The sequence below is a fragment of the Neofelis nebulosa genome, chromosome 1 (assembly GCF_028018385.1).
Source record: "Neofelis nebulosa isolate mNeoNeb1 chromosome 1, mNeoNeb1.pri, whole genome shotgun sequence".
Classification (NCBI taxonomy): Eukaryota; Metazoa; Chordata; class Mammalia; order Carnivora; family Felidae; genus Neofelis; species Neofelis nebulosa.
Window position 1 is genome coordinate 110,045,667 of NC_080782.1, and position 13,797 is coordinate 110,059,463.

Here is a 13,797-nt window from a genome sequence, read left to right on the forward strand (position 1 = left end):
TAAGGGTGTAAGGTCCCTCTTAAGAATATAACCTGGTCCCCTCAGGTTCCCCTCAGGAATTTGACAATAAAAATACCTAGCGAAACCATAAAACTTACGTTATACATGGGACAATATGACCAGTCTAACTCCTTACACGATGGAGCCGAGCCAATCAGGAATGGACATCCCAGTGCCTAGAGTTATCCAGCTAGCACGGACAGAATCTGAGAATGAACGAGGTGGAAGAAAACGGGGTGCTGACCAGAACCTTATAAAACAAGGACCCTTGCCTGTAGATGTGGGTTATTCACCTTTGAATGTCCCCTCCCTGTAGAACTTTCCTATTATTCTTCCTTTCTGAGCTTATACTCTAATAAACTTTTGCCTGCTGCTCATCTTGTGTCCACCTCTTCATTCTATGAAGTGACAAAACAACGGACTCCGGGAATTGAGGTAAAAAATCCTGTAACAATACTGGGTAACAGATTTTTTCTCAAAATGATTTACATTTCTCACAACTATCTTTTGTGGCTGGCTATTGTTATTGCTGTTGAGTGGATAAAGCAATTAGAAAACCACCACCAAAAATTCGAAATGACAGAGAGATGACACGAATTAGAGGTAAAGATGGAATAAGAGCTAGATTTCTCAAGTCTGCTTCGTGTTTAGTATTTTCCAAAACACGCAAAGTACAATGAGGTACATCTATCTCATGGTGTTTTCAATTGCGTCATACAACTTAAAGAGTTAGGATGGGATTCAGGACACCATATCCCAAAATACAGCACCCTGACATACTAAATATTCTAAACTGAAGGAGTATGAGAAAAAGGGAGAAGCAAGAAGGACTCTCTGTGACCTTCCCTACACCCAGTCACACCCCATTATCATCTGTCCTTCACTCTTGGAGGAGGTCATGAAAACTTCATTTGAGAGGTGCCCTCCACTATGGTGGGAGAAAAGGAGCATCCTTATCTCCAAAGACAAAGGGAACTGTGAGAAGAATCCAAACAAACAGGCCTTGCAAAATTTCCAGTTTGCTACACTTCATACCCGGTGCCCTATCATTATCTTTCCACAACTTTCCACTCTGCATCAAATCTAGCATAAAAACACATAGGTTTAACAAATCCCTCGGGATCTTCATTTCCTTTCGAAGGCTTCCGTGTCATGAAAAACTTAAATTTGTATGCTTTTCTCCTGTTATCTTGTCTTTGTCAGTTTAATTTTCAAATGCAGCCACAGAGTATGAGACAATGGAGGAAAACTTTTTCCTCTCCTACAGTTTGGAGGAAGTCAGAGAAATGGTCCATCGACATCAAAGAAAAATTTAGAGGAAAAATTACAAGGTAATAAGATCAGAACATTAATTAATTTTTGTCCTCCATTCCAGAAATATCCAAAGCAGACAAAACTATTTATTCTTATTAGGTCTTAGAAATAAAATGCAAATTACACACTAAATAAAAGTGACAAAATAAAATACATTTTGTATTTCTCATATTGTACAAACTGAGGTAAACTTAAAGTGACTACAACCAACAATAACTCTAAACAATACATCATAGGTCTCAGGATGATATCCAGCAAAAATCTAATATCCAGAAAAACAAAGTTTATAGCCTTTCTGTTCATAGGGGCTGCAGCTGTTAGAAACACGTGATCACACCTAAAGAAGAACGCAGAAATCAAAACCTCACAAAAGGGTGATAGAGTAACAGAATTCAGAGACCTCCTCATCTTACTTGGTATTGAGCACATCACTAATTAATGGCAAAACTGGCCACTAAAGTTTTAGATTAGAACTCAACTTTCCCAGCTTCCCACTGCACTTACTTGAAGGTATATTTCCCCCTACTTTAATTAGTATTATTTCACAGCCAATTCATATTGTTAAGGTAATTTAAAATCTTCTCATTAGCTGTCAATCCTCTGGTGAAATCTTCATATCATCTCCAAGGGATAATAATCCTCCCCAATCTGAACTGCGACATTTGATTTTGCTCTAGAATAATACATCAAAATGGGTCCTCATATTCCTTTTCTGATTCCTAGTGATTTTCATTAGAACTATTGCTGACCGGGACACTCAGCCTCCTAAAAGGGCTTCCTCCTTTTTCCCCCCAGGAAATTGACTCAATGAATGATTTTTCCTCTCACACCTCTTGTAGAACCTTCATTAATACTGCCTTCAAATAACCTCCTACTTCAGGTATCAGTACAAATCTATTTTCTTTTCCATTTAGAAATTCCATTACAAGAAGGCATAAATAAAAGAACAATTATTCTATTACCATCTTTTCAATATATAACCACCTATATTATATAGCTACTGATCTTATAGATCTTAAAAGTTCTGGTCTTAAAGATCGTATAGATCTTAAAAGTTACTGCTTTGGTGACAGATTAAATGAGGATGCTGAGAGGTAATGTTATCAAAGACAATTTCCTAGTTTCTGACATGAGTAACTGGGTGTTCAGAAGTGTCCAATATTGAGCAGAGCACAGTGAATTGGTTACATTATCCCCATCAAATATATCCAATTCAGTAAATTACTGAGAGCTCACTAATGTGTCAAACATTGTGCTAGATTATAAGGGTACTGAAGATAAACAACATCTGGTCCCTGATCTGAAGGAGCTCAAAGGGGTCCAATAAGACAATGAATGTTCAGTTGACATACTTGTTATAATAATACCATGTAGGCTATTCTGTAAGCAAGTACCCTATGTCTGGTGTTAAGCAGAAAAAAAAAACCCACAATAACAAAAACGTGTACAACAGTATCATCACCATAGGCAGAATTGATTTACTGAGTATATACCATTTCCTAGGCATTGGTCTAAGTATTTTACATGTATCAGATCACTTAACACACAAAACAATCCAACAGTTTAGCTCTATTTTATAGATAAGGATAGAAATGTGTTAAATACCTTGTTCAAGGTCACACAGTGAATCCAAAAGCCAGGATTCATATCCACCCAGTGTGGTCCCAGGGCCTGGACCTTAAGCCTTTCACTGTATGTTCTCAACACATGGGCCTAACCTCCAAAAAGCCCAGGAGGTGAGATATGTAAAATGCAAGCATAGAAGCAGAGCAAGCGCTGTACAACAATGAATGTATGATTCAGTAAAAACATTTCAAGAAGGCAGAAATCACCTGTAGGCAGAGAAAGTGGAAGGAGTTTCACAAATAAAAAAAAAAAATGGAAGACAAATAAAAAATGTCAAAGGATGGCAAAGATTTCAGGTAAGGCAACCAAACTGGGGCCCTTTTACCACCTATAATTCTACCCTCTTTCTCTAGTTTCCTTTCAACCTATAGCCTCTACTCTAAACTTTTTGCCATGACTTGTAATAAATATGGGGGTTTAAGGGCTCCATCACCAATGAGTGCTAACTGAAGTAGCACATGCTGCTGTCTGGCTGCACATTCAACGATTATTGTAAATGTCTCGCAAATACAAACTGAGGATCAACTCTATACAACCAGTGCGTAAAGATGGGCCAATGAAAGCTTCTTCCTGGCTGAAAGCCTGCCAATTTCTGAAAGATGAAATGGAGGCAATAGCAATGACGAATGAACAAGAAAAATGAAGAGTGTCGGCAGGCATCACATGGAAACAACATGAATGGGAAAAAGCCTCACACAGTAAATGATGGACAGCTTCAGGAAAGCCTAAATTGCTACCTTCACACACTTGGTCAAAATGACTGATAGTAATAAAATTAGTATTAGCAGTATTAATAGATAAGATTAGAGCAATGATTGAAAGACTAATATTTCACCACTTACCATTTAACACTCCTATGCCTTCAACATTTTAATGGGCACGATATATACAATGTCCAATTTAGCCTCCAAATAACCCAGAGCTGCTGGTTAGTACTACTGCCTCACAGGAGACATGAAAAAAATTAAGAACCAGAAAGCGAAAACGGGTCCGACGTCACATCAACAGTAGGTGGAGCAAACACCTAACCCAAATTTAGCTTTCCTCTCCATCATACCATGTCTTTTTCTCTCTGAAACTGCTGTATGGAGTGAAAGCAGTTCAAGGAAAGAATCCGCCAAAGTACGATGCTCCTCAAGCGACAGAGGTATACTGGCTGCACAAGGAACACCAGGAAGTACACAGGACTCGTGACTGTACTCCTTTTGTCCCCTTGCTGGAGCTAGCTGCTCTGGGACAATTATTTTCCTTTAAGGCTTCAGCCACTTTGAGGGCCTGCACCCAATAGCTCATTCTCATTCACAAACTTCTCTTAATCTCATTCTAAAACAGTTTGAGATCCTGCACCTTTAGAGTCCTCTTATTTGACTATAGTTTGGTCTCTTGCGCGTGATGTTTAAAATAAGTTTACTGCTATACAATGGTTGCTGATCAGTTAAGAGTACTGAGTGTGAGATGAGGGCCACCTTATGAAACCGGTTTGTCAGAAACCTTTAATTTGTAGACAGGGGACTGGTCCTAGATACAGAAGATATGGAGAGTGTAGTCCCATATTCACAAGCATTCAAGAGCTTTCCCTAGTAGTTAGGACAGGAAACAGAAGACACAAAGAGTCCTTCTAAGGTGCAAGGGTACACTGACCAGCACGCCCACCAGCACCCTCAAGGTGCAGTGGCACCTATCACCACTGCACAGCAGGGTGCTCCAGCACATAATCAGAATTTTAAAAATACTGCTGAATGTTTGTTTTATCAGTACCGCAGGCTTTATATCAGGAAAGGAAGGTGGGGGCATTTTACTTCTGCTACGTTTTAAGAGTAAAGTGGATTTTTACTGGAAACAAAAACCAAAATGGACTATTTCCATTCAAATTCTAAGGTAAGGGGACAAAAACACTTCAAAATACTTTACAAAGGGTGGATATTTTGGGGGTAAGAAGGGAGGGACAAAGGGATTTCGAAGCACTGACAGAAAAACAAATTCACGTTTAGCTTTAAAAAAGAAGTTTTTAAAAGGATTATAACCCTTCAACAACAACAACAAAATCAGCAAGCCCAGGAATAAGTCATTTACCTCTTTTTTCTCAAAACTGCTTTGTATACAGATAAAGGCAGTGAACCTGCGATTATGGCATCCATCGTTCATCTTCCTAAACCACCGTATCTACATCCTCCAACTTCTGCTAGAGTACAGCTAACAAAATTCAGTTTATGAATATTAATCAGCTCAAAAGTAGATATCTTACTCAATTTATGTCTGCAAAGGAAACCAGCCTATAAATTCACAGCAAGACCCAAAAAAATACATATGCACAGCCTAGTCAAATTACAAAATCATTAAAAGCTGCATCACAGAGGGGTTTTCCCAGATGAAATGAAATGATCATAACCAGTCATTACTACAAACTATACTGGATTGCATACAAAGGAAAACATTCATAAGCCAAAGATTATTTTTTGAAAAGCCAAGGGTATCTATCCCATTTGTAAACCATATAGTCAAAGGGAAGATAGGGAGTAGAACCTCACCAGGCAAGGTCCTGAAATTCCCAAGTACTCTTACTCATGTTTTATTTTCCTTATCTAACAATGAGAGAGAAGTAAAGAGTCACCAATTCAATACATCCTATAACGATTGCTCATTTTATGTTCGACTCTGACAATATAAAATTTCTAAACAACTTTCCCAGTGACACCTTACTGCCCTTTGCACAAACTTCTATATATTGAGATAATACACACTATGTTAGAAATCAGTTCAAGCAAATCTTGACGAAAAAATTAATAATAAGAGCAACCATCACTCGCACACACATACAAAATGAAAACCCTACACTTTAAGTTACACAAGGGTAAGGACTGCATCTGTTTTGCTCCTCACGGTAATCTCACCGTCTAGCATTGCAGAGATGTTCAGTTAAGTATTTCATGGAAAGGGAGGGAGAACAATCATTCAACTCTAAGGGGTAGAGTTATCACTAAGGGTGCTTTCTGCCACTCCCACTCTGAACTTAGTGTAATATGCACACCTGAAATACCACCACTTGATCATCTTATCAATTTCACACAAGAAGTAGAGGAAAAGTATGTTTCCCATCAGTTAGTCTTCTCAAATTGGCCTCTCTTATCTAGACTGTAGAGTTTGACACAGAAACTTACACAGCTTTTCTGTTGCAACAGAGACAATGTAACTTTAACTGGTAACTTGACTTCCCATAATAGCTCAACCTACTATCAGGAACCCATTTACTAAATCAGACCTACACAATGTATAGGAATCTGGTGTTTTAATTACCTATCACTCAAAATAAATACATAAATAAATAAGTAAAATTACCCATCACTCTAATCCAGCCCAATAGAATGAGCAATCCATTAGCAACTGAGATTTTTATTAATCAACTTTAGAAACAATCAATCTTGAAGACTCTCATCTTTTTGAAATTGACACAGATAATTAGTATAAACAAACATGTCCACTAATAGCTTTTCATTTCAAAATTAACTAGCATTACAATGAAAACAATTAACGATGCACAAAGATTTTCAGCATTTATTTAATGTTTGTTAAATGGCTTAGAATTTAATTATACTCTTTGTATATCATATGCATATTTTAATTGTAGCACTACAGAACAGTATAAATTATCTTATTCATTATATAAACTGGTTTTCAGAGAGACTCACTTCTCCCAAGTGTTAGAATGAAACCTTAATTCCAAATCCCACAATCTCACACTACCGCTTTTCTGAATTTATAAAAACATATTTAATGCTCAAATGACTAATTTAAATGTTAAATATACATCCTTTTCAAAGTAAATACATCTAGATTCATTTTATACTCTTGGAAAGGGTATTGACAGGCAGATAACAAAATTTATATATACAATTAATTTAACACATTAAAATATTCCTAAGCAGCTCCATTCAAAGAACCCCTAATTTGCAACAACACAACAAATCTACAAATCTACAAACTTTCCTTTTTAAGTCTGCTAAATTAGGTGTGCTAATAGGGCAAAAGTGAAGAATGATCTATCTACCTCAAATAGTACTTTATACAGTGACCAAAAAGTATGCTACACTTCCTACCAGGACTGACAAACTGAGAAATCAAATTAGCCCAATTTTTCAGGCACAAACATTCTTTGGAAGTTCAGAAAAATGTTATTTAGTTGGGAGAAAAAATGGCCCATGACTGTAGTGTAAGTATTACATTCATTCTTCATTCATTCAATAAACTTACTGTGTACCCCTTAAGGTGTTAAGCATGGTGTTAAGAACAAAAGTTGATTCATACTCAGTGTATTAATCATGGGTTATTTTCTGTATGCTGATGGTTTGACGGATGCGATCTTGATGACCCTGGAAAGAATGCCCCTCCCAAGGCTAGCCAATTCCTAGAGATAGTAAATGACTGCCTTCCGACATACATTTCATACGCAAACCATCTGATCCAGAGCCCATACTCCACTACTTCTTTCATCAGGCTCTTACACTTAGAGCCACTATCCCCCTGCTCTAATCACCAAAGAGCCAGGTAACACACAAGTGGCAAAAGTGCCTACACCCTAAAGCCTACTGAAATTATTTAAACTAGCCCATCCTAAACTTCCCATCCTAAACCTCCTCGCCCTCGCTTTCCCATTCCTTCCCATGGAAACCACAAGAAAGGTTCATGCCCACATTGTCCCCCGACTCCCTGTGCCTCCAGACCAAACTGGTGCTTCCCTGTGGTTCTGTGTGGTGTGGAGTGCATCCTCCCCTTGGGAACTGCTAAAGACAAACCATCTTTCAATGGCCATTTCCCCTGATCTGATGGCCTCACCATATCTAAATAAAAATAAAACCTGCACTTTACTTAAAGCACTCAGGACCTACTAACAATGCACTCATATTTAGTAATGTCTCCTGGACCAATAAATGATTGAATAAGCAAAGCATGAATGCTGGCAACAAACAGGCAAGCAAACACTAGAACGCAATTTCAAGACCTAAATCCTAGCATTTTCAGCATGTGACAAGTTGGGCAGGAGTGAAATGGATTTTTAAAAAATCCCCACAAGACAATGAGTAGCTTATCTTTAACAGTATTGTTTAGCAATACTGTTAGATGGAAACTATTAACTGCATGATTCATTGCAGAGAAGAAAAGTGAACAGTACCTTGCAGGCCTGTCTTTCTAGGATGTATGTTCTACTCTCCACCCAGCTCTGTCCTTACTACCCTCACCGCCCTTGCTCTAAGGCCTTGAGCTGGGGGGATGACAGAATCAAGACTGCAAAAGAATACAGGCTTCCTTATGGGAGTGATGAAAATGTTCTAAAATCAACTATAGTGATGGTTGCAGGACTCCGTGAAAAATTCTAAAAACGACCAAGTTGTACCCTTTATGTGGGTGAATTGTATGGTCTATGGATTACATGTCAGTAAAGTTGTTACACCCCCCCCCCCCACACACACACACACGTTTCTAAGACATTTTTCTTGGGAAAGACAAAAAACTGAGAACTGATTTTCACTATAGAAAAGCTACTGAGATCTTAGGTCAACGATTTGCAAATAAAAGAAAATACTATAAAATATTAAAAAAATATATGACCTAGAAGTAAAAAAGAAAAACACATCCTATTTTAAGGGATGAAAATAAAATTCTATAAAGTTAAATACTCATTTAGAAATGGTCAGTTTAAGCCAAATATAACTCAGGTAAAGCAACATGTCTACAACTTAAAAACTGTAAACTGCCTTTAATTTAAATATGTTTAAACTATACCAAAATAGTTAGTACTCTTTGGAAACTGTTACCTTGATTCAACTAGTCTAACATTTTAAAAGTCGTAAAATGACTTATCTTAGAAACTGTATTAAAGTTTTCTTAAATAATAATTAATGTTCAAGTATAGATATTATATATACTATTTTTGAGATAAACGAGAATTATGGAGAGGTACCAAGTATCAAATCCAAGCAGATTTAGTAAATCTGATACTCAGAGGAGTGTATTATAAAGGCAATTTCTCCCGGAAAGCAAGCTATCATACCTAAAACCACGCAGCTTTGCCAATCTCTTTAATTATTCAACTAGCTTATGTTAAATATTCCCCATTGGTGACTTCCTTGAATCTAAAAATAAAAGTCAAAATTCTTGCAATACTTGCTCTCAAAGAACACTTACATCTGAAATGCTTAGAATCGCATTATAAAAATGTGTCTTTGAAGGTGGAAGATGAATTGCTATTTTAGAGAAGACAGTCAAAGTGAAGTTTGATTATTCTCATTTCCAAGTAGTAGTTTTGTTTAATCTATGACTTTGGAAGAAAATTTTTTGGAAAATATTAAAGGAGATATATGTAAATAATGTTATGGTCATATAAAAATGAAATGAAGAAAATACTGCTTCCTCTACATATAAATATGACCCTAAGAAAGGCAGGATATTCAAACCTGGAATTATTCCAGCTAAAGAAAGGAAGAGGGAAACAAAAACGACTCAAGACAACTGCACTGCATAAGAAAAAAAAAAAAAGATTGCATTATGTTAAGAAGGTGATCAAGACAATAGAACAAGAATGTACACAGCAGATATCCTTAAGCTGGGGATAAGGCAGAGTACTATAAAACATCATCAAGCAGAAAGTAACATTCCTTAGAACATATGTCACTGATACACATTTTAAAAATGAATTAATGAACAGGAATACAGACACTCAATAGACCTGAAAATGTACTTAATTAACAATGAGTGCACGTACACACAGAGACTTAGGCTTCTTGAACTCTTTCCTGCAGTAAATGGATGAATAGGTGAGAAAAGAAGAGAGAAAGAAAGGAAAGAAATAAGAACAGCTAGCCTCATCTATCCAAATAGTCTGACCTTACGTATATAAACTCATTTAATCTTTACAATACTCTCACTAGGAACGTATCTGCATTTTAAAAACAAGGAAAAGTAGGCACAGGTAAGTCAAGTAAGATGGTCATGGTCATCAGCAAGTCACTACTAGCAATGAGATTTCAATGTAGTTCCGAAGTCTATAGTTTTTACCAAATTCCTCAACCAGAACTAGATTAGGGTAAAGGAGAGTTTAACAGTTTCCCAAATGGTCATTCTTGAAAGCAGTGATTCTAAACTGGAGGTTAGAGGTTCACTGGTATCTTTCTGCATTTAACGTGTGTTATCTCTAATTTACCCTCAAGAATTTCAGTACTTGGTTAGAGAAAACTCTAACATGCTTTATTAACCTTAATATTTTTTCCATTCATTAATTTATTCAACAAATGTTTACAGTGTTGGCTACTGTCCAAGACGAGGTTAACACTTCCATGTTAAAGGCCTAAATACTCTCAAGTCACTGTTTCTCCAGTAAGAAAGGAAAACAGAAGTAGAAACACAGGTAGCTGGAATTTGGTCTTCAGAAATCAGTAAGATACCACTCAATTTCAGAGTGAGGAAATATGTTGGTCTTGTGCATGTCCACCTAAGAAAGAGCACCACCCTGTATTTAAAGAAGCAAGTCCTGGCATCCAGTGGGGTCAGCTCAAAATCTGCCTTATGTTTTGTTATGCCACATGCCACACACAAGGAAAGTTAGTTTACATCTTCAGGTTATTTCTTTGCTCTATAAAAAGAAAATATTCATGCCTATACCTCAGGACTGTATTAAAAATTGAATGAGATGTAAATGTGAAACATGTGGCAATATATAAAGACATAAAGCATTACAGTATGTGTTCAATAATTATCTATTGTTATGGTGTTAGGACAAAACAACTACCTGTGGGCTTATTTCAAACTACCATATCAGAAATAAACAACACCTGCTAAGTGGATTTATTTCAGTTATTTATAGGATTTAGTTTATCCTAACTTATCATTAGGATACAAGTGTTCTTAAAGTTCCCTAAGACATAATGATCTAGTTTATTATTCTCACACAAAATCAATTTTAAGGCCTGCTTTACACCTTTAAAATTAAAAGTACAAAAAAACCAGGGGTGCCTGGGTATTTCAGTCAGTTAAGGGTCCAACTCTTGACTTCGGCCCAGGCCATAATCTCCCAGTTTGTGACTTTGAGCCCCACATTGGGCACTGCGCTGACAGTGTGGAGCCTGCTTGGGATTCTCTCTCTCCCTCTCTCTCTGTCCCTCCCCTGCTGTGCTCTCCCTCCCTCTCTCTCTAAATAAAAAAATTTTCAAATAAAGAGAGAGAGAGAGAGAGAGAGAGAGAAAGAAAGAAAGAAAGAAAGAAAAAAGAAAGAAAGAAAGAAAGAAAGAAAGAAAGAAAGAAAGAAAGAAAGAAAGAAAGAAAGAAAGAAAGAAAGAAAGAAAGAGGCAAGCAGGTAATGCCAAACTCCACAATGACAAGGGGTAAAAACAAAAAAAAAAACTGATAGTGGTGTTTAACGTCCAAATCAAAGGATTTTATATTTGCTTTATGGAAATGAAAGTTTTAACAAAGTGTGTAAACTATAACAAAATGACTTTAGCTATGCAAAGAGAAAAAAGAAATTGCAAGCTTCTTTAGAGATAATCCACAATAAGTAACAACAAATTATGTAACATTCTTTTGAATTACCAGGAGGATACTTTATAAAGTGCTACTGACATAATTTTACACGTTGACCTTATACAAAAAAGAGGACCTAAAATAAGTAATAAAATCTGATTATAAAAAAATCAAAATTCAGACAAAAGTGACATAAATTATGAAATGAACATGACCAAGTTGAAGTGAAGTGCCCACCGCTCCCAGTCACATCTTTTTTAGATCTAGACCAACACTTGTCCCATCACGGTCTACTAACAAAATTAGTACACATATATATAATACAACACTGCCCAGCAACATGCAGCAATACCAAAGGCCAAAGATAGTGCTAATATTTTGATGCTTTAAAGAAACAAAAGTATTAAAAAGCATTTCCTCACCTGTTATCAGATGGCAAAAGAGAAAGCAAAGCCAAAGCTGAAAGTTTTCTTCTTTCAGGCTGCGTAATGTTGTCCATTCGATCAACCCACATTTCAATCATATTTCCCAAAAGCTGATCCATCTGAAAAAAAGAGCAGGAGGCATCTTAAAATAGGTGAAATGCTATTTACTTGTGGAGCACTAGTGTTAAAGGCTAAGACCTCACAAGGTGTGGTTAAAGTTCAATTCCAGCAAATGACAGAACTGAAATACAAGAATTTGGGGCAAGCCTGGAGCTGGAAAGGAATAATTTGAGCAAACCGGAAAATGACTCTCATTAATCTTGAGAGCCAACTTATTCCGAGATCTAAATAGATTTAGATTTTAGTAATTTCATTTAATAAATCACCAATCCAATACACTCCTGGCGCACTAAAAAAGTACACTCATTTTTCAAAATTGTCAACTTGTACTTAGGTTATAGTTATTCACTTGGGTGATTAGATGTTTAAATATTTAAAGCGTAATTTGCTGGACTGATTTGTTGCTACTTTTAGAGGAAAGGATAGGTTGTAACCTCAACCTGCAGTATTTCAAAGAAAAATAAATCCGTTTCCAGGACATTTATATGCTACATTAAAAATAATCAACATAATACAGAATTGCTAAGTGTGCTGGTTAATTGTACCTTTCAACTCCGCCAGGCTAAGGTGTCCAATTGTCTGGTCAAATACTAGTCTAGATGTTACTGTCAAAGCAGTTTATAGATATGATTAACATGTACCAAGAGTTGACTGTAAAGAAAAGAGAGATTACCCTAGATAATGTGGATTGGGCTTCAATCAGGGGAATTTCCCCTTAAGAGCAAAACTTAAGGTTTCCCAGAAAAGAAGAAATCCTGCCTCAAGACTATAACCCAGAAATCCTATTTCAATGTTCAGCCTTTCCTAAAAAATTAGGACTCGCCAGCGCCTACAATCAAGTGAGCCAATTCCTTAGAATCACTCCCTCCCTGCCTCCTCCGCCTCCATTGTCTCATATTCTCTCTCATCCATGTGTGTGTGATGTGTATACATGCACACACATCTCTCTCCACACAAAAGATTCTCTTTTTTCTGGAGAACGTTGACTCAAAGTGTTAGAACCTATCAAGGAAAACACAACCAACTGTACTGATCATAGTGACTGAAAGTCAATCTCAGGGTTTGCTTATAAACACTTGTCGACTTATAGTACTTTTGAAAAAATGCAATTACTATCAACATCTCTACTTCATGGATTTGGGGAATATAAAATCAACCTTAAGTTCCCACACTGTTCTTCTTATATGCCTCTACATGTTTTCCTAGAAATATTTCAACTTTGTACAAGTAATAAAGTCAAGGAAACACATGTTCAAGACAATTACTTATATTTGAGTTCTGCTAACTGTGTGCTGCATCCTAGGATGCAATGAAGTCACAAAAGGCTTATAATTTTTCAGAGACACAGAGAAATATCTGTCAGATACCACAGGAATTCTTCTTTATGATGACTTTCTATCTTTGGGAAGTACTACTCAGAAATCCAGGTAAAACAAAACGAAGTTGCAGGTGTCCAATCGGACTCCAAAGTTTGAGAATCTGAGTGGTGCCCAATAAGCATACATATTCCATTAGTAAGTAATTGTGGCAATTTAAGAATGAAATAAATATATTATTCTTTCTTTAGACTTATATATTGTTTTTCAGTTAACTACTAAATTATTAGGACTAAAGTACATATTAAGCTGCATGGAGCCAACCAGTTAATAAAAGAAACCATGAGATATTTTTATTTCTTCTGGCTTATGAGCACTGTGAAAATATTATAGACACACTAAGGGCGCCATGAACCATGACAATTTGGTAACTTCTGATATATATCACTTGTCTTCAAGTCACATTTAATTTGGAAACAAATGGT

General features: G+C 36.5%; 1 protein-coding gene across 1 annotated transcript in view; it reads right to left on the bottom strand.

Annotated features, from left to right (window-relative positions):
* The window catches only part of IPO11 (importin 11), a 196,864-nt gene that overhangs the window by 57,886 nt on the left and 125,181 nt on the right, over nucleotides 1-13,797 (bottom strand). Inside the window, exon 27 of the mRNA XM_058731480.1 lies at nucleotides 11,874-11,995. Coding sequence (XP_058587463.1) covers nucleotides 11,874-11,995 — 122 coding nt within the window. The remainder of the gene's footprint in view (nucleotides 1-11,873; nucleotides 11,996-13,797) is intronic.